General features: G+C 43.1%; 1 protein-coding gene across 2 annotated transcripts in view; it reads right to left on the minus strand.

Moving 5' to 3' along the window:
* The window catches only part of col18a1a (collagen type XVIII alpha 1 chain a), a 161,992-nt gene that overhangs the window by 7,860 nt on the left and 127,779 nt on the right, over positions 1 to 26,353 (minus strand). For both annotated transcript variants that reach the window (XM_080786204.1, XM_080786203.1), the window contains 23 exons: positions 26,224 to 26,298; positions 25,552 to 25,578; positions 20,707 to 20,805; positions 19,948 to 19,983; positions 18,975 to 19,058; positions 18,358 to 18,390; positions 17,331 to 17,366; positions 17,027 to 17,086; positions 16,201 to 16,278; positions 15,740 to 15,775; positions 15,093 to 15,146; positions 11,567 to 11,638; positions 10,939 to 11,004; positions 10,343 to 10,373; positions 10,176 to 10,229; positions 9,991 to 10,019; positions 9,381 to 9,506; positions 7,278 to 7,437; positions 6,455 to 6,519; positions 5,022 to 5,150; positions 3,552 to 3,584; positions 2,479 to 2,718; positions 1,176 to 1,373 (listed from right to left, as the gene is read on the minus strand). In XM_080786204.1, coding sequence (XP_080642330.1) covers positions 1,176 to 1,373; positions 2,479 to 2,718; positions 3,552 to 3,584; positions 5,022 to 5,150; positions 6,455 to 6,519; positions 7,278 to 7,437; positions 9,381 to 9,506; positions 9,991 to 10,019; positions 10,176 to 10,229; positions 10,343 to 10,373; positions 10,939 to 11,004; positions 11,567 to 11,638; positions 15,093 to 15,146; positions 15,740 to 15,775; positions 16,201 to 16,278; positions 17,027 to 17,086; positions 17,331 to 17,366; positions 18,358 to 18,390; positions 18,975 to 19,058; positions 19,948 to 19,983; positions 20,707 to 20,805; positions 25,552 to 25,578; positions 26,224 to 26,298 — 1,821 coding nt within the window. The remainder of the gene's footprint in view (positions 1 to 1,175; positions 1,374 to 2,478; positions 2,719 to 3,551; positions 3,585 to 5,021; positions 5,151 to 6,454; positions 6,520 to 7,277; positions 7,438 to 9,380; positions 9,507 to 9,990; positions 10,020 to 10,175; positions 10,230 to 10,342; positions 10,374 to 10,938; positions 11,005 to 11,566; positions 11,639 to 15,092; positions 15,147 to 15,739; positions 15,776 to 16,200; positions 16,279 to 17,026; positions 17,087 to 17,330; positions 17,367 to 18,357; positions 18,391 to 18,974; positions 19,059 to 19,947; positions 19,984 to 20,706; positions 20,806 to 25,551; positions 25,579 to 26,223; positions 26,299 to 26,353) is intronic.

Here is a 26,353-nt window from a genome sequence, read left to right on the forward strand (position 1 = left end):
ACTAAATAATAGTAAATATGCTGTTCTCATCATTGTTTATTATGAATAGGGGAACACAGTAGCTTCACTAAATAATAGTAAATATACTGTTCTCATCATTGTTTAGTATGAACAGGGGAACACAGTAGCTTCACTAAATAATAGTAAATATGCTGTTCTCATCATTGTTTAGTATGGACAGGGGAACACAGTAGCTTCACTATATAATAGTAAATATACTGTTCTCATCATTGTTTATTATGAATAGAACACAGTAGCTTCACTAAATAATAGTGAATACTGTTCTCATCATTGTTTATTATGAATAGGAGAACACAGTAGCTTCACTAAATAATAGTAAATATACTGTTCTCATCATTGTTTAGTATGAATAGGAGAACACAGTAGCTTCACTAAATAATAGTGAATACTGTTCTCATCATTGTTTATTATGAATAGGGGAACACAGTAGCTTCACTAAATAATAGTGAATACTGTTCTCATCATTGTTTAGTATGAACAGGAGAACACAGTAGCTTCACTAAATAATAGTGAATACTGTTCTCATCATTGTTTAGTATGAACAGGGGAACACAGTAGCTTCACTAAATAATAGTAAATATACTGTTCTCACGGAAGAGCACAAGCGAAAACATAAATCAGGCTTTGACAGACATCACGGCACAATCACCACAGTAATCATCCTATTAACATACGCAATAAACTCTATAATCCAATATGGCAACAAAAAAAATACGGTGAATCAGCTTTTTGCTTCTAGGGGCCGACGGCGTGGAACAAACTCCCACTGTACCTTCGCCCGGCAGCCTCTGTAGACATTTTTTAAAGCTCAGCTCAAGACCCACTTCTACACCATTGCTTTTAATTGATCTTTATTTATTTTTTGTTATTCATGTCCTCACTGTATTGCATTACTGCTATTATTTTTAATGTTTTTATATGCCTTGCTTTTATTTATTTTTTCTATCTCCATTGCTCTGTAAAACACTTTGAGCAGCATTTCATGTCATGAAAGGTGCTATACAAATAAAGCTTTATTATTATTATTAATAAATCGTGCACAAACCTCCCAGGTGGTAGTAACTGTACTTACCTTGAGGTTTACGATGGGAAGACCGTCTCTGTCTGACTTGATAAACTCTATAATCGGTGGTACTGTAGTAACTGTACTTTACCTTGAGGTTTAGGATGGGCAGACTGTCTCTGTCTGACTTGCGGACGATGCTGTAGAGGTCCTGGAGCTTGGAGGACAGGAAGGCCCTGAAGGTCCCCTTCAGGCCGATGGCGCGGGCCTGCTGGAAGCAGAGGAAGTCCGCCCCGCGGATGCCCCGCATGTTACCGCCTTGAGGCGCGTTCAGGGCGATCAGATGGAGCTGCGATAAGAAGCAGAGACACATTTCATTTGTACAAGAGAGACACTTTTCATGGTCCTTAACTCTTGCTACAGATATAGTGTTGTCTTTTTAACATCATTTCATGGCATTTTTTGGTTGACACGTGATGATGCGGTTATGGAATGAATGAATGAATGAATGAATGAATGAATGAATGAATGAATGAATTATTCCGAACATGATAAAAAAGTCAAAGAATTTAAATAAGTGCAATATATTTAACTTTTATATGTTCGGAAAGGAGTAGGGAGAAATAAAAAGCTTATATAACCCAACCCCTTTATAACTTATTACAGCGTCATCGCTTGACATCAGTACATAAATACCAACACAAACTAAACAAAATAATTCACAACATATCATATTATCAATACAAAATATGACACTGAAGCCAATGGTGAGTCAGGGACATTGTGGTTATAATGGCCATCAGAAAGCCCTTGTGTTTTGTTTCAATCAGATGAGACTTTTCAGGTCACTGATCTGATGTCAGACCTTGTGAACACTGTTGCTTCTAATCACACAGAGACAGTGTGCTGTGTGCATCCCTCACCAGACAACGCACCCGCGTCCATTTAGCTCAATGGACGTGGGCGCCATCTTGGGAGGAATGCTGCTATTACAGTTCCAGTAATACCATGAGAAAACAATGGGTTGTGCTACATCAACTTCAGTCGCTGGATTACCAAGATTGTAAAGTTGTTGTGAAGTGGATTGTCCATCATGTAGACTAGAGCCTTAATGGCTGATTTGCTGTGGTGTGACTCAGGTCGGCTCTGCTCCTGAGTGTGGCTTTCCTTAATATGTGACGTGTTAGACTGAGTTACTACAGTATGTCTCGTCTCTATTATCTTATGTGACATGTTAGACTGAGAGGGATCGGGAGTCGAACCCGCGGCACGCCGACCGTCTGTCTGTCCGTCCGTCCGGCTGGCTTGGCAGCCGAGGTGCCCCAGACGGTTGAGCTAACCGTCCGCGCCACCCTGAGACATTTTAAATGAATTACTTCAGCCTTCATGGTTAAAGGTTCCCTAGAGAAACCTTTCATGTGACTCGTCGTCCGATCCGATTATCAGATACTCACCCCGGGTCCTGAGGTGTGGACGTGCCCGGCCGGCTTAGCCGGTACCGGTGGCGGCTGGTTTGGGCGGCGTGCGGGAGTGACGGGGTAGCGGATCTCGGGCTGGGACGGGTATCTCTGGTCTGGATATCTGGGAACAACCGGCGGTTCCCTCCTGGGGGGCTCCTCCCTCCTGGGGGGCTGCTCCACGGGGGTGGGGTGGCGTGGGAGGGACTGGTCCTGAGACGGAGCCACCTCGTTGGTCTGGAAACCAGGAGGACAAACAACAAGGTCACACAGCATGAAACCAGAACGACAAACACATGAAGGTCACACAGCATGCCATGGCTGACATTTACATCAGGGTTTTTTTATCCCACGATTTTGTAACCCATTTTTCACCCCTGTGTCAATCATCTAATGTGATCCTGGGCTCTACACACCCTCCACCAACCTAGTCCCCATATATGGGGGACAAGGGGAGAGCAACCTAGTCCCCATATATGGGGGACAAGGGGAGAGAAACGGACTTGAACTCATGCTTCCTTCATGCCTGAGTGTTCAAGTTGCTCCTTTACACCTGACAGGGGGGAGTTTCCCTGGTTGGACGTATAGCACGTGGAAGGAACACGTTATTCCAACCAGTTCCTTTCCCCTCCATCAGGCATCAGTGGGTTTATTAGGGTAACCCCTTTCGTTGCAGACAGTAACTTGTACCTCAAAGTTTAATGAGCATTCTAATTTGAATAAAAGAATAATAAAAAATTAAAAACCCACATATGATAAACTAGTTTCAAGTCATTTTCATACTGTAAAGAATGGAATCCATGTACAGATACTACTTGAATGAAGTAGTATTGTACATGTAGATTTAATGTGTTTTATTTGTTTGTTGTCACCGAATGGAAACAAGACCGCTAAGGTCTTTCTTCGGTGCTGTCCTTTTGGACCAATGCTTGACTGTACCCGGTACTGCTTGCATCTGTATTGTCTAATAAAATTATCATTCAATCAATCAATCCTGAATGGCCTTTGCCACATGAGTGCTGTGATAATAACAGTAAAAGCCAATTCATTCACTTGAGTGTCAAACTCACCCCAGCGTTGTAGAAGGGGCTGTAGTCTCCAAGCTGTGTGATGGAAAAACACATTCAGAAAATAATATATGAACACTTTGAATTACAGTGAGAAAGTGTATGGAGGATTATTTTGGTAAGCAGGTTTTGCCCTTTGGCTGGCAAACAAAAACGACAAAGAATGGTACCACAGGACAGTCATTTTTACTAGTCGACAAGTTGTTTAACTACCTATTATGCAAAAAATATATATATTTGTACATTTTAAAACTGTGTACACTGTACATACTGAAGAGACCCCCACCACATCAGTGAGTGGTGGTCTCTCCTACTGAAGAGACCCCCACCACATCAGTGAGTGGTGGTCTCTCCTATACTGAAGAGACCCCCACCACATCAGTGAGTGGTGGTCTCTCCTATACTGAAGAGACCCCCACCACATCAGTGAGTGGTGGTCTCTCCTATACTGAAGAGACCCCCACCACATCAGTGGGTGGTGGTCTCTCCTACTGAAGAGACCCCCACCACATCAGTGAGTGGTGGTCTCTCCTACTGAAGAGACCCCCACCACATCAGTGAGTGGTGGTCTCTCCTATACTGAAGAGACCCCCACCACATCAGTGAGTGGTGGTCTCTCCTACTGAAGAGACCCCCACCACATCAGTGAGCGTCGTGGCCTCTGGTACGACTTGAAATTGCATTCAATAAATTATTGCAAAAACGGCATACTGTACAGTAGCAAATGAAATATAGCCCGACACACACTGGGATGTGTGCGAGAGTTCAACCCCAAACGGAACATACTGTATCACGGCCATGTCACAGGTGAACAGACGGGTTGTACAGTATATGACTGAAATGTACCATGACTTGGCGGAGGGTTGTACGGTATATGACTGAAATGTACCATGACTTGGCGGGTTGTACAGTATATGACTGAAATGTACCATGACTTGGCAGAGGGTTGTACAGTAAATGACTGAAATGTACCATGACTTGGCGGGTTGTACAGTATATGACTGAAATGTACCATGACTTGGCAGAGGGTTGTACAGTATATGACTGAAATGTACCATGACTTGGCGGGTTATATAGTATATGACTGAAATGTACCATGACTTGGTGAACGGGTTGTACAGTATATGACTGAAATGTACCATGACTTGGCGGGTTGTACAGTAAATGACTGAAATGTACCATGACTTGGTGAACGGGTTGTACAGTATATGACTGAAATGTACCATGACTTGGCGGGTTGTACAGTAAATGACTGAACTGTACCATGACTTGGCGGAGGGTTGTACGGTATATGACTGAAATGTACCATGACTTGGTGAACGGGTTGTACAGTATATGACTGAAATGTACCATGACTTGGCGGGTTGTACAGTAAATGACTGAAATGTACCATGACTTGGTGGGTTGTACAGTAAATGACTGAAATGTACCATGACTTGGCGGAGGGTTGTACGGTATATGACTGAACTGTACCATGACTTGGCGGAGTCCGTCACGGACTCTCAGGTAAAGGTCTGACTTGTCGATGATGTAGACGAGGCTGCCCTCTGCCTGGTGCCTGGCCGTATTAATCATGGTGTCGTATGACTTCAGCACCGTCACCTGGGGGAGAACAAATGAGCGGGAGATTAGTTTAAAAACAATAAGTACCCCTGAAACCTCAGAAAGCCCAGTGAACCATTGTTTTGAACTTTAGAATGGCTCTGTGTATTTTAGCAGGATATGAGTTTATAATATACTTTAGAAGCAAAGATTTGAGTTAAAAACGTTGGCTCTGAAAGAATATATATTCAAAGATTTGAGTTAAAAATGTTCGCTCTGAAATAATATATATTCAAAGATTTGTGCCACATTTTCACAATTTAAAAAAAGTGCTGCACTACGAGCTTGTAGATCTGCTATTTTTTCAATAGCTAAAGCATAATATAATGCTTAAAACACCAAAAAGGGTTCCCGCCCAAAATGGGATAATATACTTTAAGATACGATATAATGTCTTTTTAATTATTTAACGGCATTAAAACCAGTGTTCCTATTCCTGGAGCAAACATTTGGTGAAAGTAGCAGATCTACAAGCTGACAGATGGCAAAGAGATGTGGTGTAGACTAGAGGGAAGGGAAAAAATCACACCCGTGTGAAGTGAGGGGCGCTCTTATCATCATACATCATCTCATGAACAACTGAATTCATGTGATTGGTTAGCCGATTTGATTTAAATCTCCCCTTCAGCGTCAACGGCATTTAATGTTTGGTTTGTCACAAAGTTACGTCATATTTGACGTAAATTTGGACATAATTATGACCCAATTTCTCCTGTCATTGTCAATGGAAAATATGAGACGTGTGGGGACAAAAAGCTGTATATATAGGAGGGGCTAGCGCCCCCTGGTGTACTAAAATATGTATGTACTGTATGGTTTCTCAAAGTGTGGTCAGCGGACCACCATGGGTCCTTGAGGTGGTTCCAGGGGGTCCCCATGTTGAATGGCTGATAGTTGGAAAAATAATAGACCCTTCCTTACTTATCTCTATCTCTGTGGGTTATGTGGGTCTGTATAACCTGTATATTTAGGAGGGGCTAGCGCCCCTCAACAATACATAAAAATCACACCCGCGTGAAGTGAGGGTCGCTAATATATTAAAAGTCTAACTCATGTTGATTATGGTGATGTAATGGTGAACGGTGCCAACACAAACATGAAACGCCATTAACAATAAAGAGACAATAGGACGTAAATTACACATTATGAGTGATGTACATTTTTTTCACTTCATGGTCAATTTCGTTTACAAAACAAACATAGAACTAAAGACAAACATTAAACCTGTATATAGGAGGGGCTAATAAAATAAAAAATAAACCTCCATGGGAGGGTTATTTGAAGACGGTGACATCACCACCTACCCCAGAGGAGAGCCCGGGGTTTCCAGGAATGCCAGGAGGACCGGGCGGGCCCGGAATACTGACGGCTAGAACAGGAAAAAACAAAGAGTCGGCCATTACTATTTTATACTGTAAATACAGTCATTTCAAGAACTCCTTTAACTTGCTTGATAACCAATGAAACACACAGTCACACACACACACACAGTCACACACTGTGTGTGTGTGTGTGTGTGTGTGTGTGTGTGTGTGCCCGCACGGCGCACGCGTGTGTTGGGAGAGAGAGAGAGGGGGAGACGCGCTGCGCTCTGATCATGTTCAAGACGGATATCTCGTGTTCCATTAATATAGTGTATTAAAAGTAAAGACGGTTGTATCCACACTCAAAATGCACACCTTCCCGGTCGGCCAACCCTGTAGCAACCCTCACCAACCCCTGATGAACTTAACCATTAGTTCACTGATATAGTCTATGCAACGTCCCCCCGGATGATCAATTTATGAATTGCAGCCTGGTTAAAAGCACTCGGAGAAATGAATTAATTAGAACCAATTAACCAAATGGTTCGGATGTTCGCTCGGAAATTCCTGCAAATGTTCGAGTCCTAAAAACAGGGCTAGGGCACACACACACACACACACACACACACACACACACACACACACACACACACACACACACACACACACACACACACACACACACACACACACACACACACACACACACACACACACACACACACACACACACACACACACACACACACACACACACACACACACACACACACACACACACACACACACACACACACACACACACACACACTCTTTTACGTACGGTGGTTGGGCCTGTAAGCCCCGGGCAGTGAAGGGGACCCTGGAGGACCGGGGGCTCCTGGAGAGCCAGGGGCCCCTGGACGTCCGTCATAACCGATCCCAGGGGCCCCGGGTGGTCCCTGGGGCCCTGGAGGGCCCATGATGGTGTCTCCCTTTGGACCCTGAGACACATGAGAAGTTATGGTGAATGAATGTACACACTCTGAGACACATGAGAAGTTATGGTGAATTAGTGTACACACCCTGAGACCCCAATCCCAAATCCCATGAGACTTGGTCCTACCCCACCGACCATGAGACTTACTACAGGCCAACTGGTAGTGGTCCTACCCCCCCGACCATGAGACTTACTACAGGTCAACTGATAGTGGTCCTACCCCCCCCATGAGACTTACAAATCCCAAATGTTTATAAACAAATCCCAAATGTTTATAAACAAATCCCAAAATATTTATAAACAAATCACAAATGTTTATAAACAAATCCCAAATGTTTATAAACAAATACCAAAATGTTTATAAACAAATCCCAAATCCCATGAGACTTGGTCCTACCCCCCCGACCATGAGACTTACTACAGGTCAACTGGTAGTGGTCCTACCCATTATGAATGTACACACCCTGAGACACATGAGAAGTTATGGTGAATGGATGTACCCAGGTACAGTATATATAGAAGAAGCAATGCTTTGTATTATGCACAATATTTATGACAAATAGCGAAATAGCTGATATCTATTAAAGGTGTAGGGAAACGGAAATGGTGAGCATTTTATTTTGAAAGTTTCAGCTTGAAACGCTGGCTCTGAAGTTTCTGAACCAATCAGAGCGTCGCATAATACGTGTTATATGTGAAACAAGGAAAAATAAATGCACACATGTCAAAATTGTCAAAGCAAATTCCTGTGTGTTTTACACAATGACAAATAAAGGCATCTGAATCTGAATCTGATCCCTCCAGGCTATGGGAGAGGAAGTCTCTCACGTGCCGTTTTGTTTGCAAACAAAGTGACAGAGAGACGTGAGACAAAGCCAGGGGATTATTTCCAACCTCTATACATATCTTAGCGCGATGATTAAGTTTAAAACGAGTATGGATGTCATCTTGAATGAGATTAACCCATTCTGACCTGAGATCAGATTCATACGAGGTTTTCCACTGGACACACACTGGTCTGATGAACCCATTCGGACCTGAGATCAGATTCTAAAAATGTCAGTCGCTCTTCGATTTTTCAAAAATAGCAGACCTACAAGCTCGTAGCGCGCCACTCGGTGGCGCGCTATGAGCTTGTAGATCTGCTATTTTTCAATAGCTAAAGCATAACATGATGCTAACACCAAAACGGGTTCCCGGTCAGAATGGGTTAAAAAAGGAGTAGTTCTTTCATCAAAGCCAGCTGTGGAGGAGGACCATATGAAGCATGGGAATCAAACTGCTGAGCTCTGCACGTCATCACCACCCAGCACGTTTTCCTTTTCAGGAAGTAACTAAAAAATATATTTTTTATGGACTTTTGATATAAAAACACACACAAAAATGAGAATTTGCCCATTCTTTTGGCAACCATTGTTAGGTATGCCCATATGATGACCACGGATATGCAGGTCTAAAAGTGTGAAAAACATATTTAAGCAATATTACACGAGTCGAGTTACCCTTTAAACTAAGAAAATCGCTGAAAAAATGTTTAATGTTTAATGACAGATGACAGCCTAGCCACCGAGTTTGCTAGCGCTCTGGGAGAACAGAGAGCAGCTGAATTCTTTGTTTTGATTAGGTGCGGTGCTCGTTTGAACCACGGCTAGAAGGCTGTTTCAACCAATCAGATTGCTTCCTCGAAACGGCCTGTGGTATAATTTTCATTTCACTACACCTTTTAAAGCTCACAACACGTTGCATGCGTTGTGAGCTTGTAGATCAGCCTCTCGTCGCTAGTCTTGAAACCTCTGGGAAATGTTCACCCATAATGACATCATCACAATAGAGGGACCTGGAGAATAATAACGTGACGTCTACACAACGTTTTCCTCTAAACAGCCGGTACTCACGGGTAAGCCAGGTTGGCCAGGTGTGCCCTGCTGGCCATAACGAGGTACTCACGGGTAAGCCAGGTTGGCCAGGTGTGCCCTGCTGGCCGTAACGAGGGTCGTAATAACCGCCGCCGCCGCCCGGCTCTCCTTTGTCTCCCTTCCCGCCGCCGTCTCCACGCTCTCCCTTCAGTTCGTCCTGTTTTCGACGCAGGAATTAGAAATTAGCATATATTATGCACAATCTGAATACAAGCAAGACACATTTCTCTTTGATAAAACACAAGTAAAAGTGGTACAAAGGGAGTCTCTACCAACACGCCTCAAGCCTAAAACGGCTGATCCGGTGCTTCACAGGTGCAGGGACATCAAAGCTGCATAAGGAGAAGAGACTGGAGCAGCACGGACATTTAGAGCCTTTTATTTAGGTGCTGAGTATACAAAAAACGAATAACGTTTCAACCTTGCGGTCTTCATCAGAGTCATGCTCCAGTCTCTTCTCCTTATGCAACAAGTAAAAGTGGCTTTCAGTACATACATAATACCTAGAACACATTTACAATGATAGTTAATGAATTAATTCATGTCCATAATGCACCATTTGGATCACACAAAATCCCCAAAACTGAAGAAAAAATAATGCCTTATTGGGTTCAACGTGTTTAGTATACGATCATTCTCACCTTGAATTTGTAGACATCAAAACTTGATCCTGTCAAAAAGGTTAAACAAAAATGTGAATTAGTGTCAAACTTCAGAAAGTTACAAAGCCATAATAGTACTAAACGTTAACGCTGGCTGGTAGTGTGTGTATTTTATTCTGAAATGAATTATACCTGTGTATATTTTATTCTGAAATTTATTATACCTGGGATCCCTGGAAGTCCAGCTGCTCCAGCGTCACCTTTCTCCCCTTTGGTTGCTACAACAGAGACAATCATTTACATATAATATAATTAAAATTATACACGTTTTAACTCGTGCATGTGTGTACATTGCGTGCGTGCGTGCGTGCGTGCGTGCGTTGGGGCATACCTGGATAATTCCTTGCTGTATCGTCATAGCGCTTAAAAATGAAATAAAACAGAATTAACAAAATAATAATAATGACATCAGAGGTAATGCTTCAAACCAAGACAGGAAGGTAACTAGTAAGAGACAAGCTCGTCTCGAGCTTGTGGGTATTTTGTAGGTATTTTTGAAAAATGGAAGAACGACTGACTTTTTCAGAAAACTGTCAGGATGTAGAAGACATTTTTAGAATCTGATCTCAAGGCTACAAGAAACAAGACTACAAGGTGCTTTTTGTGCTATCCCTTTTATACAAAGGGCTCCATTTTCGTAACCGCTAAATCCCTTATCCATAAACTTTTTTTTGCAAAAGATTTTTGAATAGTTAAAATGGCCAGTCTACAAGCTCACAAGGTGTCAATGTAGATTGGCTAGTTGAACTATTCAAAAATGTTTTTCAAAATAGTAAAAATAAATAAAAAAGGCCAAGAAGTTTAGGGATAAGAGGTTTAGCGGTGACGAACATTTGAGTCAAAGTGTTTGACTGCTGCTGTTTAACATTTCTGTCTAATCAATCAATCCATCCATCCATCAATCAATCAATCAATCAAAGTACTCACATTGAAGCGGTCGATGGGGACCTGGGGTCCCGGTGGTCCGGGGGGCCCAGGTGGACCTGCCGGGCCCTAGAAGTGGCGACACAGAAAGTCATTAACTATTTATCACACCTAAAGAATCTGTTCATTTGACCAGTTACTAATGCATGAATTAACAGATGATTTTTACTGCATAATGTCTTTTTAATCTAAATCTAATCTAAATACAGCATGAGGAAATGAGTGAGGTTGCTAAAATACCAGAATGAATGGTTCGACTATTATAGTTAATACTTCATAATTCACGATTTTAACAACTCACACATTGTGTTACAAAATTGACTGCTGGCGTGAAGGAACAACGCGATATGATGCCTTTTTTTTCTTAACACCTCGATCGCCCAGGACGAAGTTTCATCAAAAATACGGAGGTTATTGATATCAAAGCCAATCGCATCGCTCCACAGCCTTGGAGCGCCTGTTCTACAAGCTCGTAGCGCGCCACCGAGTGGCGCGCTACGAGCTTGTAGGTCTGCTATTTTTGAAAAATCGAAGAACGACTGACATAGAAACATTAGCTTTTCAGAAAACTGTCAGGATGTAGAAGACATTTTTAACATGTTACATTTTACACATAGGCAGTGATACTTACAGGGTAACTGTAGCCGGTCCCAGAGCCGCCGTCTCCTTTCTCTCCCTTGTATCCGTTCACACCAGGACGACCCTAAAGAGAACAACACTTTAATCAATGCTTTTCTGCATCACAACATAATAATAATAATAATAATAATACCGTTCCTGCAACCTGTTTCTGTCAGGGCACACTTTATATAGCCAGAATACTCCATGGCATCCCATTGTACCCCACCAGTATACCCATTGTACCCCACCAGTATACCCATTGTACCCCACCAGTATACCCATTGTACCCACCAGTATACCCATTGTACCCCACCAGTATACCCATTGTACCCACCAGTATACCCATTGTACCCCACCAGTATACCCATTGTACCCACCAGTATACCCATTGTACCCCACCAGTATACCCATTGTACCCACCAGTATACCCATTGTACCCCACCAGTATCCCATTGTACCCCACCAGTATCCCATTGTACCCCACCAGTATCCCATTGTACCCCACCAGTATACCCATTGTACCCCACCAGTATCCCATTGTACCCCACCAGTATACCCATTGTACCCCACCAGTATCCCATTGTACCCCACCAGTATACCCATTGTACCCCACCAGTATCCCATTGTACCCCACCAGTATACCCATTGTACCCCACCAGTATACCCATTGTACCCCACCAGTATACCCATTGTACCCCACCAGTATCCCATTGTACCCCACCAGTATACCCATTGTACCCCACCAGTATCCCATTGTACCCCACCAGTATACCCATTGTACCCCACCAGTATACCCATTGTACCCCACCAGTATACCCATTGTACCCCACCAGTATCCCATTGTACCCCACCAGTATACCCATTGTACCCCACCAGTATACCCATTGTACCCCACCAGTATACCCATTGTACCCCACCAGTATACCCATTGTACCCCACCAGTATCCCATTGTACCCCACCAGTATACCCATTGTACCCCACCAGTATACCCATTGTACCCCACCAGTATCCCATTGTACCCCACCAGTATACCCATTGTACCCCACCAGTATACCCATTGTACCCCACCAGTATCCCCATTGTACCCCACCAGTATACCCATTGTACCCCACCAGTATACCCATTGTACCCCACCAGTATACCCATTGTACCCCACCAGTATCCCATTGTACCCCACCAGTATACCCATTGTACCCCACCAGTATACCCATTGTACCCCACCAGTATCCCATTGTACCCCACCAGTATACCCATTGTACCCCACCAGTATACCCATTGTACCCCACCAGTATACCCATTGTACCCCACCAGTATACCCATTGTACCCCACCAGTATCCCATTGTACCCCACCAGTATACCCATTGTACCCCACCAGTATCCCATTGTACCCCACCAGTATACCCATTGTACCCCACCAGTATACCCATTGTACCCCACCAGTATCCCCATTGTACCCCACCAGTATACCCATTGTACCCCACCAGTATCCCATTGTACCCCACCAGTATACCCATTGTACCCCACCAGTATCCCCATTGTACCCCACCAGTATACCCATTGTACCCCACCAGTATACCCATTGTACCCCACCAGTATACCCATTGTACCCCACCAGTATACCCATTGTACCCCACCAGTATCCCCATTGTACCCCACCAGTATACCCATTGTACCCCACCAGTATACCCATTGTACCCCACCAGTATCCCATTGTACCCCACCAGTATCCCCATTGTACCCCACCAGTATACCCATTGTACCCCACCAGTATACCCATTGTACCCCACCAGTATCCCCATTGTACCCCACCAGTATACCCATTGTACCCCACCAGTATACCCATTGTACCCCACCAGTATCCCATTGTACCCCACCAGTATACCATTGTACCCCACCAGTATACCCATTGTACCCCACCAGTATACCATTGTACCCCACCAGTATACCCATTGTACCCCACCAGTATACCATTGTACCCCACCAGTATACCCATACTAAACAGTTTGCGTCCCAAAACGAAGTTTATAGTTAAGGGACGCAATAAAACAACGGGATGCACTACTGTACTGGTTTTTATTCTAGTTTATTTTGCTAGCTTTAGTTGATAATAATCATCTCTTCTTCCGTTTTCTACATGAATATAACCACATTATTTATAACCATATAAAATGAAAAATGTGAAAAATATGACTCCTAACGTCGTTGAAGTGGGACTCATAAAATGTCCCTGGGACTCATTCTAAAACACCACCCCTGCATCCTGGGACTACAATATGACGAACCAAAACAAAATATTTGTACTCTCATGCACTCTCGTACACAAGAGACATTACAGTGTCCGAAATTAGCTGTACGAAGATGGACACGTGGACAGACACACGGATGGACAAAAGGGTGAACCTTACAAGCTTTTCAGAAACCTTGGCGCCGTGTCTCGTTAAACGGGCCAGTTTTGCTGTTTGAACTTTACCTTTTTGAACCCTATAGTATGGTTTGATAGCTTCTCTCCACAAAAGAGGCACAGGGAGAAGATGGATCCTCTGTAGAAGTCAACCCAGAATTCAAGTACAGTAGCCATCACTGTAGGGTTCCCCAATTAATTTCACCCAAGGGCCATATTTTGACTAGGGTACCACCAGGCTGGGGGCCGAGTCAACACACGCGAGGTCGAGGTTGAAAAGGATGCCCAGTTTGACATGCATATAGGCTACTGACTGATTTAATGCCATTTATATCTGGGATTTTCTTTTTCAAGGGCCACAAGGGGCCTCTCCTATTGGGGAACCCTGCTGTATAGTCTATAGTGTGTTGGCTGATTTGGCCTTTTGTTTATATGTTCGTCACTCCCGGGACAATGAGCCGTGTCTGGGGCAGGATCAGCACGGTTGCATGCTGAGTTTTCTTTTTAATTATTTCTTGCGTTCATGTTCTACACAATGCACCCTTCAGACGTTGTTTATGGCACCTGTCTTACAAGCTACAACACCAGGGAGAACGTATCGTCATGATGAATGATAAATAGCTATGAATTAGGCTTCATTCGAACTCGTTTGCAGAGTACATTGAGACAGCAACGTGATGGTATCCATTATGTTTTCAGTCTTAAATACATCAGTCATAAATCCTGGTCTCTAAACTGCCTCCCCCTGGCCAGCCGGGGCGCCTGATGGAGGGGAAAGGAACTGGTTGGAATAACGTGTTCCTTCCACGCGCTACGTCCAACCAGGGAAACTCCCCCCTGTCAGGTGTAAAGGAGCAACTTGGACACTCAGGCATGAAGGAAGCATGAGTTCAAGTCTGTTGCTCTCCCCTTGTCCCCCATATATGGGGACTAGGTTGGTCTCCCCTTGTCCCCCATATATGGGGACTAGGTTGCTCTCCCCTTGTCCCCCATATATGGGGACTAGGTTGGTGGAGGGTGTGTAGAGCCCAGGATCACATTAGATGATTGACACAGGGGTGAAAAATACAAAATCGTGGTATAAAAAAAGATATATATATAAAAAAGAATACATCAGTCAAAAGAGTACTTACCGGTCTGCCAGGCATTCCAAATTCTCCTTTGATACCAGGAGGACCATAGTGACCCTATAGAGACCAGCAAACACAACCAGGTGAGAACATAGTGACCCTATAGAGACCAGCAAACACAACCAGGTGAGAACATAGTGACCCTATAGAGACCAGCAAACACAACCAGGTGAGAACATAGTGACCCTATAGAGACCAGCAAACACAACCAGGTGAGAACATAGTGACCCTATAGAGACCAGCAAACACAAACAATAAATAAGTAGAAAAATATACGCAAATTAGGCCTGTCAAAAGTATTACATAATGGCCTAATTGCAATTATTTGAGATAACCACAATAGTTTTTTGCGTAATCGTCAATCGTTTCCAAGTTGAAAATTGTAGCTGCATTTCCCAAAGAAAAATCAAAAATAGCAGATCTACAAGCTTACAACAAGCTTGTAGATCAACAACTTTTTTGCTATTTTGTAATTCTTTTGGAAACGGAACTAACCAATTAGACCTACTGTATTTGGACGCGCAAGGGTCCACTGGGTTCCCGTTTGTACCCGTTGAGTTAAAATAACAGCGAGAACTTGACTAGACATCTCAAATTGCTTCATGTTTAAATGACCTGGTTTCTTAAATTAAATGAATAGTAGAACTTACGCTGGGTCCAACAGGTCCAGACGGTCCTCTGTCTCCCTACATAGAGAGGTTATTAATGCATTAGTGAACTGATATGAATGATTTAGACACAGTAAGCAATAAAGAATGCAAGATAACATAACAGTAACATTCAGACATGACGCCATGTTTACACTTTTGACTTTACTGCATGTGTACAGTAAGTTCAGGTTCAGGTTAATTTATTTGTTTGTCCCCCGAGGGGCGATTTGGTTTACAGCAAGGCATAATAACACAGGCAGGTAACATGAATCACATAAAAACACAGTAAAAAATAAAAGCACATGGTACACATAGAACAATAAAACAGGATGGCAGTTCAAGGTATCAGTGTAGCACTGAAATTCATAACATTTTCAGAAACAGAATTCCTACAAGCGAGGTGACATAAAGGTCACAACATCAGCTGGATTTGAGTCGATAAAAAGGAGGCTGTTTTTTACCTTCTGACCCGCCAGGCCTCCCAGCTGCAGGTGGTTTCCATCAGGTCCAACGATCTGGCCCGGCTCGCCCTTATCACCCTGAAACACCAGAATCAGAACTTTATACTGTGGCCCTTCTCACCCTGAAACACCAGAATCAGAACTTTATACTGTGGCCCTTCTCACCCTGAAACACCAGAATCAGAACTTTATACTGTCACCCTTATCACCCTGAAACACCATATCAGTATTATTGTGACAAACATTTAAAAAAAAAGTATCTAGTAACATTGTAAATCATTCAGATGATTATTGAAGTGAAATTGTTGTTAAAAACTATTTTTAACTGAGATATGTTTATTATTTTCACGGTGCCAAATTTAGCAACAATTTTATAAAAGCAATACACGCCACGGTTGTGGTTTATAGTGATTTTAGAACAGCTGAGGGCTAACAACGCCACTTAGTTGTTACTGTAAACTACATCCTCTTGGGACGTATTTCTTAAATATTGCTTTAACTCATTCATCGCTTTTAAGAAGTGCCAAAAAGTCCCTAAGCGCCAGTCTCTATACATTTTTTTATTTAATTTAAATTTTCATTTTTTTGTTTAAAAAAAAAAAAAAAAAAAAGATTTTTTTTTTTTTTTTTTTTTTGGTCCAATGTTATACCCGTCTGAAAAAGACGATAAAGACGTCGTTGGCGCTGTGGGAGTTGCTAAAAAAGGAGTCAAGTAGGTCGTTGGCAGACATTGAGTTAATTCCATACTATAGGCCCGGCTCTGGAAGGGATATACAGTATGCAGTTGGTAAAATAATAAATGTAAAAAGGTTAATGAAGTTATTACCTTGAATCCATAGCCTGGTGGACCCGCTTGTCCAGTATCACCCTTTGGTCCAATCGGGCCCTGACAGGACATGTCAAATGCGTATTGTTATTGGTAGAACAACAGTCATGAATTATTGCCTAAAACATGGTTCAAATACAACTGTTAAATCCACAGTGTCAATGTGATCATTTTAACTCTGTGAGGGCACAAAATAATGGAACCAAATGGGTTTAGCCTGTCTACGGGTCCGTTTGGGTCCATTTGTACACTCTCAGGACTTTTCTGTGTAGCGGACGGTTTAGCTAAAGGGATTCAGACTTACAGGGAACCCAGCTTGGCCTGGCGTACCGGGGCCTCCCTGTGAAGAAAAATGAAAAAATGGCTCAGTTATCTTGTCATATAAATAATGCATTGGTTCCCAAACCTTTTCGTGTCAAGGACCCCCAAATCAACCTTTATTAGCCCACGGACCCCCAAATCAACCTTTATTAGCCCACGGACCCCCAAATCAACCTTTATTAGGCCACGGACCCCCCGTTTGAAAACATGTGCCAGTGACCCCGATAAGGGAGAATTTTTACGGCTCTAGCAGTGATTCCGAAACATATTTATTTCGTGGACCCCCCCAGTTTCACACGCATTATGCTACGGACCCCCCGATTTAATGGCATTTCTATCTCTGGTACCCCAATTTATATTGTAAAACCACTGTTAATTTAACTCAGAGAGTGTACAAATGGAACCAAATGCAATCCATTTGGTTCCATTTGTACACTCTCTGAGTTACAGACCCATAAGGGTCCATTTTGTCTAACTGAGCCAGGTCCCCCCTGGAACTCCCTCAAGTACCCCTACTAGGGGTCCCCGGACCCCACTTTGGGAACCAATGATGTAACCCACAAGGGCATCTAGAAATCCCCCAGAACAGTCTGTGTATCTGCCCACAGATACAGCACACACACACACACACACAACAATCACAGGCATGAATCAACCATAACCCTAATGACTAATATTTAAATAGTAGAAATTGTTCCCGGTAATATCTATGCAGTTATGCGAGTAGTTAACCCATTCTGGGCGGGAACCCATTTTGTGGTAGCATTATGTTATGCTTTAGCTATTGAAAAATAGCAGATCTACAAGCTCGTAGCGCACCACCGAGTGGCGCGCTATGAGCTTGTAGGTCTGCTATTTTTGAAAAATCGAAGAACTGAACTGACGTAGAAGAATTTTTTTTAATCTGATCTCAGGTCAGAATGGAAAACTGTCAGGATGTAGAAGACATTTTGTTTTAATCTGATCTGAGGTCAGAATGGGCTAAAGCGTGTGAACTTTCCAACACTCACCTGACGCCCAGCGTTCCCAACATCGCCGTCATACTGCAGGGAAACACACAGAGGACACATTAATTAATCAAAGATGGAAAACTCCCAATTATAAATCGGACAGTGGCAGCTCTGCAGCTCTGCAGTACAGCCCCACAGCTGGCAGAAGCACCTTTGGTTTCTCATTTCAAAACAAAAATGGTATATAGCTCCTTTATCCAAGGCGCTTTACATAAGATTGTGCATTACATTCACCTATTCACATACATTCACACACCGATGGCGGCGGAAACCATGCAAGGCACCAACCAAGCACATCAGGAGCAATTAGGGGGTTCAGAGTCTTGCTCAAGGACACTTTGACACTAAGGGCTGTATTTTGCGTGTCTTAAGTACCAGGTCTTATTCCCTAACTTGAGTAAACTAAAGACCTGGAGGCGTGATCAATGCCATGTGGCTATTCTGAGTGCAGTCCAAAGAGCAAAATACACGCAAAATACAGCCCTAACTCTGGGGGAGCCTGTGTTCGAACTGGCCACCTTGCGGTTACACCATCCGGCCACTCTACCCCCTGAGCCTCTAGACCTGTTGATGTATAATTATAACTATTGGTCATTGTTTGTCTTTGTGTGACTTACACCACTCTGGTAGATGATCTGTCCTGGAGGTCCAGGTGGACCTGGAAGTCCAGTCTGACCAGTACCATCTCGACCTGCATCACCCTGTAACCAGACATGAGGAAAACAAGATAAATAACTAAACAAAGTTGAAGGAATTGATACTCTAGTCTACACCAGGGGTAGGCAACCTTAGGCACGGGTGCCAACATTGGCACAGTGAAGGGTGATCACTGGCAGAGAAGAGGATTTATCTTTTTAAAATAACATATTAAATCAAGCTCTCTCAAATGCATGCAAATCCTGCACAGAATTCTACATTCATTCAAACTGAACTCTCTGACTGGGGAGGGAGTCTGGGAGATAGGTGGGTTATTTCTAATGATCATTACAATGTCCTGATGTGAAAGAAAATAGTCCAGAAGAAAGACAAGTTTTTATTTTTATGTGGTGTCATAATTAAACATCATGTTGATATGGCACACTGACTATTCAGGAAATAAAAACATGTCAAAAAGGTTGCCGACACCTGGTCTACACCATGATATTAAGTATAGATTTAGTCAGTGTTTAAAATGTATCGTAGACTCTAGTCTACGACATAGAGAACATGCAGAATGCCAGCTGGTTGCATGGCTTGGTCATACTCTTTCAGCGCCACCTGGTGGTTTAGGCTTTGGTTTGGTTGCCAATTCGCCCATTATAAAAAAAAAGAAAGAAATTGTAATTCTATTATGCATGTAATGTGCATGTCATCACCTGTACACCAGATTAGAGGAATTTTCTAAATATGGATTAAAAAATAATAATAATAAAAAAAACTTTTCTTTTTTTCCCGGTCCATAATTGGCAATAAGACGTCTTGTCGTTTATGGCACTTAAACTGTTTTAATTTTAGCACTCAACAGCCTCATAATGTTCGATTGCTTTTTGGTGAATAATATTATGATTGAAATGTCATTTAATTCAGAACTTGAAGAACAATATTACTCACCCTCTCACCCTTGTCACCTGCCGGGCCCTTTGCTCCCTGCAGTGAGATGGAAAACGGTTAAAGTTCCATTGAATTCCAAACAAAGGCGACAGACACCGTCACACCACCCGCCACCCTCCTCCCTCCACCCTCCACCTCCTCCCACATTGAAATTAACCCATTTTGACCTGGGAACGATTCTATAAATGTCTTCTAAATCCTGACAGTTTTCTGAAAAAGCTATGTTTCTATGTCAGTCGTTCTTCGATTTTTCAAAAAATAGCAGACCTACAAGCTCGTAGCGCGCCACTCGGTGGCACGCTATGAGCTTGTAGATCTGCTATTTTTCAATAGCTAAAAAGCATAGCATAATCCTAACACCAAAAAGGGGATCCCGTCCAAAATGGGTTAAAACACCACCTCTCCTCCCACATTGAAATTAAAACCAACCAAAGGAATCTCACCCTCCATGAATGAGGTCAAAAACCCACAGCGTATTCTAAGAACAAGATACGTTAAAATCCACAACCTCTGCCTTCATCATCTGGGAAATGAAAGAGACAATACAAAGCGACCAAAGTGTCCCGTGCTATTATAATTTATATATTTTAAAACCCCCCCTCTTATCCACTGAAAACAGCTACAGTCTTTTTCATTTTTATTCATGAGCATATGGGATCTTTGGGAGCGTTCTTATGTGAAGGGCTTATCCTCCATTTAAAAGATTGCTGCGGTAAATTGCTTTAAGTAATGCGAGTGAAGCCGGTGCCGACGACGTACATGAGGTCCAGGGAAACCGTCCAGTCCTGGAGTACCGTCTCTGCCTTGAGGTCCGTCTGAGCCCTTCTGACCCGGTATGCCCGGTAGACCGGCCCTGCCCTGAAACAGAACATCAGAACATTCTCATTTAGTGGAGGAGATTGAAAGAGAGTGAAACTCAAACATCATCCCAAAGACTTTGGTTCAACATACAAGGAAGTTATAGAGGGTATGCGATAGGGCACTAAGCAACTAGTCGACTAGTAAATCCACTAGTCGACCTTGTTGGTACTAGTTGACTAGTTCATAAGAAAAAGGGTATTTTACTATTTTCTTTTCTTTTCTAGGCCTCAAGATCAGGTAGATAAGTTTTGTGATTGGTCGGGAAAATATCGTATCCGGGGGGAAATACATCTGACGGATGTTCCGGAGGATACGTCCGCCGATAGCTTCTCTGCCTTACGTTGTGACCAGGCTTTACTTTATGCTTCTCTGCCTTACGTTGTGACCAGGCTTTACTTTATGCTTCTCTGCCTTACGTTGTGACCAGGCTTTACTTTATGCTTCTCTGCCTTATGTTGTGACCAGGCTTTACTTTATGCTTCTCTGCCTTACGTTGTGACCAGGCTTTACTTTATGCTTCTCTGCCTTACGTTGTGACCAGGCTTTACTTTATGCTTCTCTGCCTTACGTTGTGACCAGGCTTTACTTCATGCTTCTCTGTCTTACGTTGTGACCAGGCTTTACTTTATGCTTCTCTGTCTTACGTTGTGACCAGGCTTTACTTTATGCTTCTCTGTCTTACGTTGTGACCAGGCTTTACTTTATGCTTCTCTGCCTTACGTTGTGACCAGGCTTTACTTTATGCTTCACTGCCTTACGTTGTGACCAGGCTTTACTTTATGCTTCTCTGCCTTACGTTGTGACCAGGCTTTACTTTATGCTTCTCTGCCTTACGTTGTGACCAGGCTTTACTTTATGCTTCTCTGCCTTACGTTGTGACCAGGCTTTACTTTATGCTTCTCTGCCTTACGTTGTGACCAGGCTTTACTTTATGCTTCTCTGCCTTATGTTGTGACCAGGCTTTACTTTATGCTTCTCTGCCTTACGTTGTGACCAGGCTTTACTTTATGCTTCTCTGCCTTATGTTGTGACCAGGCTTTACTTTATGCTTCTCTGCCTTACGTTGTGACCAGGCTTTACTTCATGCTTCTCTGTCTTACGTTGTGACCAGGCTTTACTTTATGCTTCTCTGTCTTACGTTGTGACCAGGCTTTACTTTATGCTTCTCTGTCTTACGTTGTGACCAGGCTTTACTTTATGCTTCTCTGCCTTACGTTGTGACCAGGCTTTACTTTATGCTTCTCTGTCTTACGTTGTGACCAGGCTTTACTTTATGCTTCTCTGTCTTACGTTGTGACCAGGCTTTACTTTATGCTTCTCTGCCTTACGTTGTGACCAGGCTTTACTTCATGCTTCTCTGTCTTACGTTGTGACCAGGCTTTACTTTATGCTTCTCTGTCTTACGTTGTGACCAGGCTTTACTTTATGCTTCTCTGTCTTACGTTGTGACCAGGCTTTACTTTATGCTTCTCTGCCTTACGTTGTGACCAGGCTTTACTTTATGCTTCTCTGCCTTACGTTGTGACCAGGCTTTACTTTATGCTTCACTGCCTTACGTTGTGACCAGGCTTTACTTTATGCTTCTCTGCCTTACGTTGTGACCAGGCTTTACTTTATGCTTCTCTGCCTTACGTTGTGACCAGGCTTTACTTTATGCTTCTCTGCCTTACGTTGTGACCAGGCTTTACTTTATGCTTCTCTGCCTTACGTTGTGACCAGGCTTTACTTTATGCTTCTCTGCCTTACGTTGTGACCAGGCTTTACTTTATGCTTCTCTGCCTTACGTTGTGACCAGGCTTTACTTTATGCTTCTCTGCCTTACGTTGTGACCAGGCTTTACTTCATGCTTCTCTGTCTTACGTTGTGACCAGGCTTTACTTTATGCTTCTCTGCCTTACGTTGTGACCAGGCTTTACTTTATGCTTCTCTGCCTTACGTTGTGACCAGGCTTTACTTTATGCTTCTCTGCCTTATGTTGTGACCAGGCTTTACTTTATGCTTCTCTGCCTTACGTTGTGACCAGGCTTTACTTTATGCTTCTCTGCCTTACGTTGTGACCAGGCTTTACTTTATGCTTCTCTGCCTTACGTTGTGACCAGGCTTTACTTCATGCTTCTCTGTCTTACGTTGTGACCAGGCTTTACTTTATGCTTCTCTGTCTTACGTTGTGACCAGGCTTTACTTTATGCTTCTCTGTCTTACGTTGTGACCAGGCTTTACTTTATGCTTCTCTGCCTTACGTTGTGACCAGGCTTTACTTTATGCTTCACTGCCTTACGTTGTGACCAGGCTTTACTTTATGCTTCTCTGCCTTACGTTGTGACCAGGCTTTACTTTATGCTTCTCTGCCTTACGTTGTGACCAGGCTTTACTTTATGCTTCTCTGCCTTACGTTGTGACCAGGCTTTACTTTATGCTTCTCTGCCTTACGTTGTGACCAGGCTTTACTTTATGCTTCTCTGCCTTATGTTGTGACCAGGCTTTACTTTATGCTTCTCTGCCTTACGTTGTGACCAGGCTTTACTTTATGCTTCTCTGCCTTATGTTGTGACCAGGCTTTACTTTATGCTTCTCTGCCTTACGTTGTGACCAGGCTTTACTTCATGCTTCTCTGTCTTACGTTGTGACCAGGCTTTACTTTATGCTTCTCTGTCTTACGTTGTGACCAGGCTTTACTTTATGCTTCTCTGTCTTACGTTGTGACCAGGCTTTACTTTATGCTTCTCTGCCTTACGTTGTGACCAGGCTTTACTTTATGCTTCTCTGTCTTACGTTGTGACCAGGCTTTACTTTATGCTTCTCTGTCTTACGTTGTGACCAGGCTTTACTTTATGCTTCTCTGCCTTACGTTGTGACCAGGCTTTACTTCATGCTTCTCTGTCTTACGTTGTGACCAGGCTTTACTTTATGCTTCTCTGTCTTACGTTGTGACCAGGCTTTACTTTATGCTTCTCTGTCTTACGTTGTGACCAGGCTTTACTTTATGCTTCTCTGCCTTACGTTGTGACCAGGCTTTACTTTATGCTTCTCTGCCTTACGTTGTGACCAGGCTTTACTTTATGCTTCACTGCCTTACGTTGTGACCAGGCTTTACTTTATGCTTCTCTGCCTTACGTTGTGACCAGGCTTTACTTTATGCTTCTCTGCCTTACGTTGTGACCAGGCTTTACTTTATGCTTCTCTGCCTTACGTTGTGACCAGGCTTTACTTTATGCTTCTCTGCCTTACGTTGTGACCAGGCTTTACTTTATGCTTCTCTGCCTTACGTTGTGACCAGGCTTTACTTTATGCTTCTCTGCCTTACGTTGTGACCAGGCTTTACTTTATGCTTCTCTGCCTTACGTTGTGACCAGGCTTTACTTCATGCTTCTCTGTCTTACGTTGTGACCAGGCTTTACTTTATGCTTCTCTGCCTTACGTTGTGACCAGGCTTTACTTTATGCTTCTCTGCCTTACGTTGTGACCAGGCTTTACTTTATGCTTCTCTGCCTTACGTTGTGACCAGGCTTTACTTTATGCTTCTCTGCCTTACGTTGTGACCAGGCTTTACTTTATGCTTCTCTGCCTTACGTTGTGACCAGGCTTTACTTTATGCTTCTCTGCCTTACGTTGTGACCAGGCTTTACTTTATGCTTCTCTGCCTTAACGTTGTGACCAGGCTTTACTTTATGCTTCTCTGCCTTACGTTGTGACCAGGCTTTACTTTATGCTTCTCTGTCTTACGTTGTGACCAGGCTTTACTTTATGCTTCTCTGCCTTACGTTGTGACCAGGCTTTACTTTATGCTTCTCTGCCTTACGTTGTGACCAGGCTTTACTTTATGCTTCTCTGCCTTACGTTGTGACCAGGCTTTACTTTATGCTTCTCTGCCTTACGTTGTGACCAGGCTTTACTTTATGCTTCTCTGTCTTACGTTGTGACCAGGCTTTACTTTATGCTTCTCTGCCTTAACGTTGTGACCAGGCTTTACTTTATGCTTCTCTGCCTTACGTTGTGACCAGGCTTTACTTTATGCTTCTCTGCCTTACGTTGTGACCAGGCTTTACTTTATGCTTCTCTGTCTTACGTTGTGACCAGGCTTTACTTTATGCTTCTCTGCCTTACGTTGTGACCAGGCTTTACTTTATGCTTCTCTGCCTTACGTTGTGACCAGGCTTTACTTTATGCTTCTCTGTCTTACGTTGTGACCAGGCTTTACTTCATGCTTCTCTGTCTCACGTTGTGACCAGGCTTTACTTTATGCTTCTCTGCCTTACGTTGTGACCAGGCTTTACTTTATGCTTCTCTGTCTTACGTTGTGACCAGGCTTTACTTCATGCTTCTCTGCCTTACGTTGTGACCAGGCTTTACTTTATGCTTCTCTGTCTTACGTTGTGACCAGGCTTTACTTTATGCTTCTCTGTCTTACGTTGTGACCAGGCTTTACTTTAAAGCATTAATAGGCTAAAAAAGTCAATCTCCAAGCTCACACTACAACTTGACTTGTAGATGGTTTTAGATTTGGTGCAGACTGAGGGAAACTATCGTCTACTTTATTTTCCTCCTGAACTCTCTGTGCTTTCAAAAGATGGACCAGAAGAGAAATGATTCCTGTGATCAACCAGCTTTGGTAAAAAGTGATTAATGAATGCAATTTTGTCCAAAAAATATTTGTATTGATGTTTTCAGCTTTTTTACTTTTCAGAGATTCTAAGGTCAAGCATGGGAAGGCAAAATTACCAGGCCAATTATTACTGTACTTACCGTTAGGCCAGGAGACCCAGGAAGACCCTGAAAGAAAAGAAAAAAAACAAATACTGTAAATGAATAAATACCCTCAACATTCATTTGATTATTTGCTTGCACAGTAGCACAATAAGGTGGGTTTGTTGGCCTGACATTCTTGGCCTAGCTCAAGTTAACAGAACGATGTGTGAATAACTCACACACACAAAAATAATGAAAATGAAAAGAAATTAACAAAAAAGTAAAATAAAAACTTGATCACTTGATAGCTGCAAGCAGCGATAAGACACTAATTAGCCCCGCGGACCACCATTTGAAAACATATGCCAGGGACCCCCCCATGAGAGAAGAATTTTACGACTCTAGCCGTGATTCTCAACCCGTTTAATTTCAAGGACCCCCAGTTTGACATGCATTAGTCTACAGACTATAATGGCATTTATATCTCTGAGACCCCCAGTTTATATTGTTTATAATGTAACTCTGAGAGTGTACAAATGGAACCAAATGGACCCGGTTCCATTTGTACACTCTCTGAGTTACAGACCCATAATGATCCATTTGGTTTCCAAACTATCATTTAGCTGGGGACCCCCTGGGAACTCCATCAGGTACCCCTGGGGGTCCCCGGACCCCTGCTTTAGAGGGACCCCTGCTAAAGGACGCCAACATTAATGAGAGATGACTAACCTGTAGTCCCTCAGCTCCTCTGACGCCAGGAAGCCCGTTGGAGAGACCGCCACCAGAGCCGCCCTCCATGTCGTCCTGCAAACAGAACACAACCACTGGTTCAATCATTGATCAATCACCTGTTGAACTG

The sequence above is a fragment of the Protomyctophum bolini genome (genome assembly GCF_963924005.1).
Source record: "Protomyctophum bolini genome assembly, chromosome: 16".
Taxonomy (NCBI): Eukaryota; Metazoa; Chordata; class Actinopteri; order Myctophiformes; family Myctophidae; genus Protomyctophum; species Protomyctophum bolini.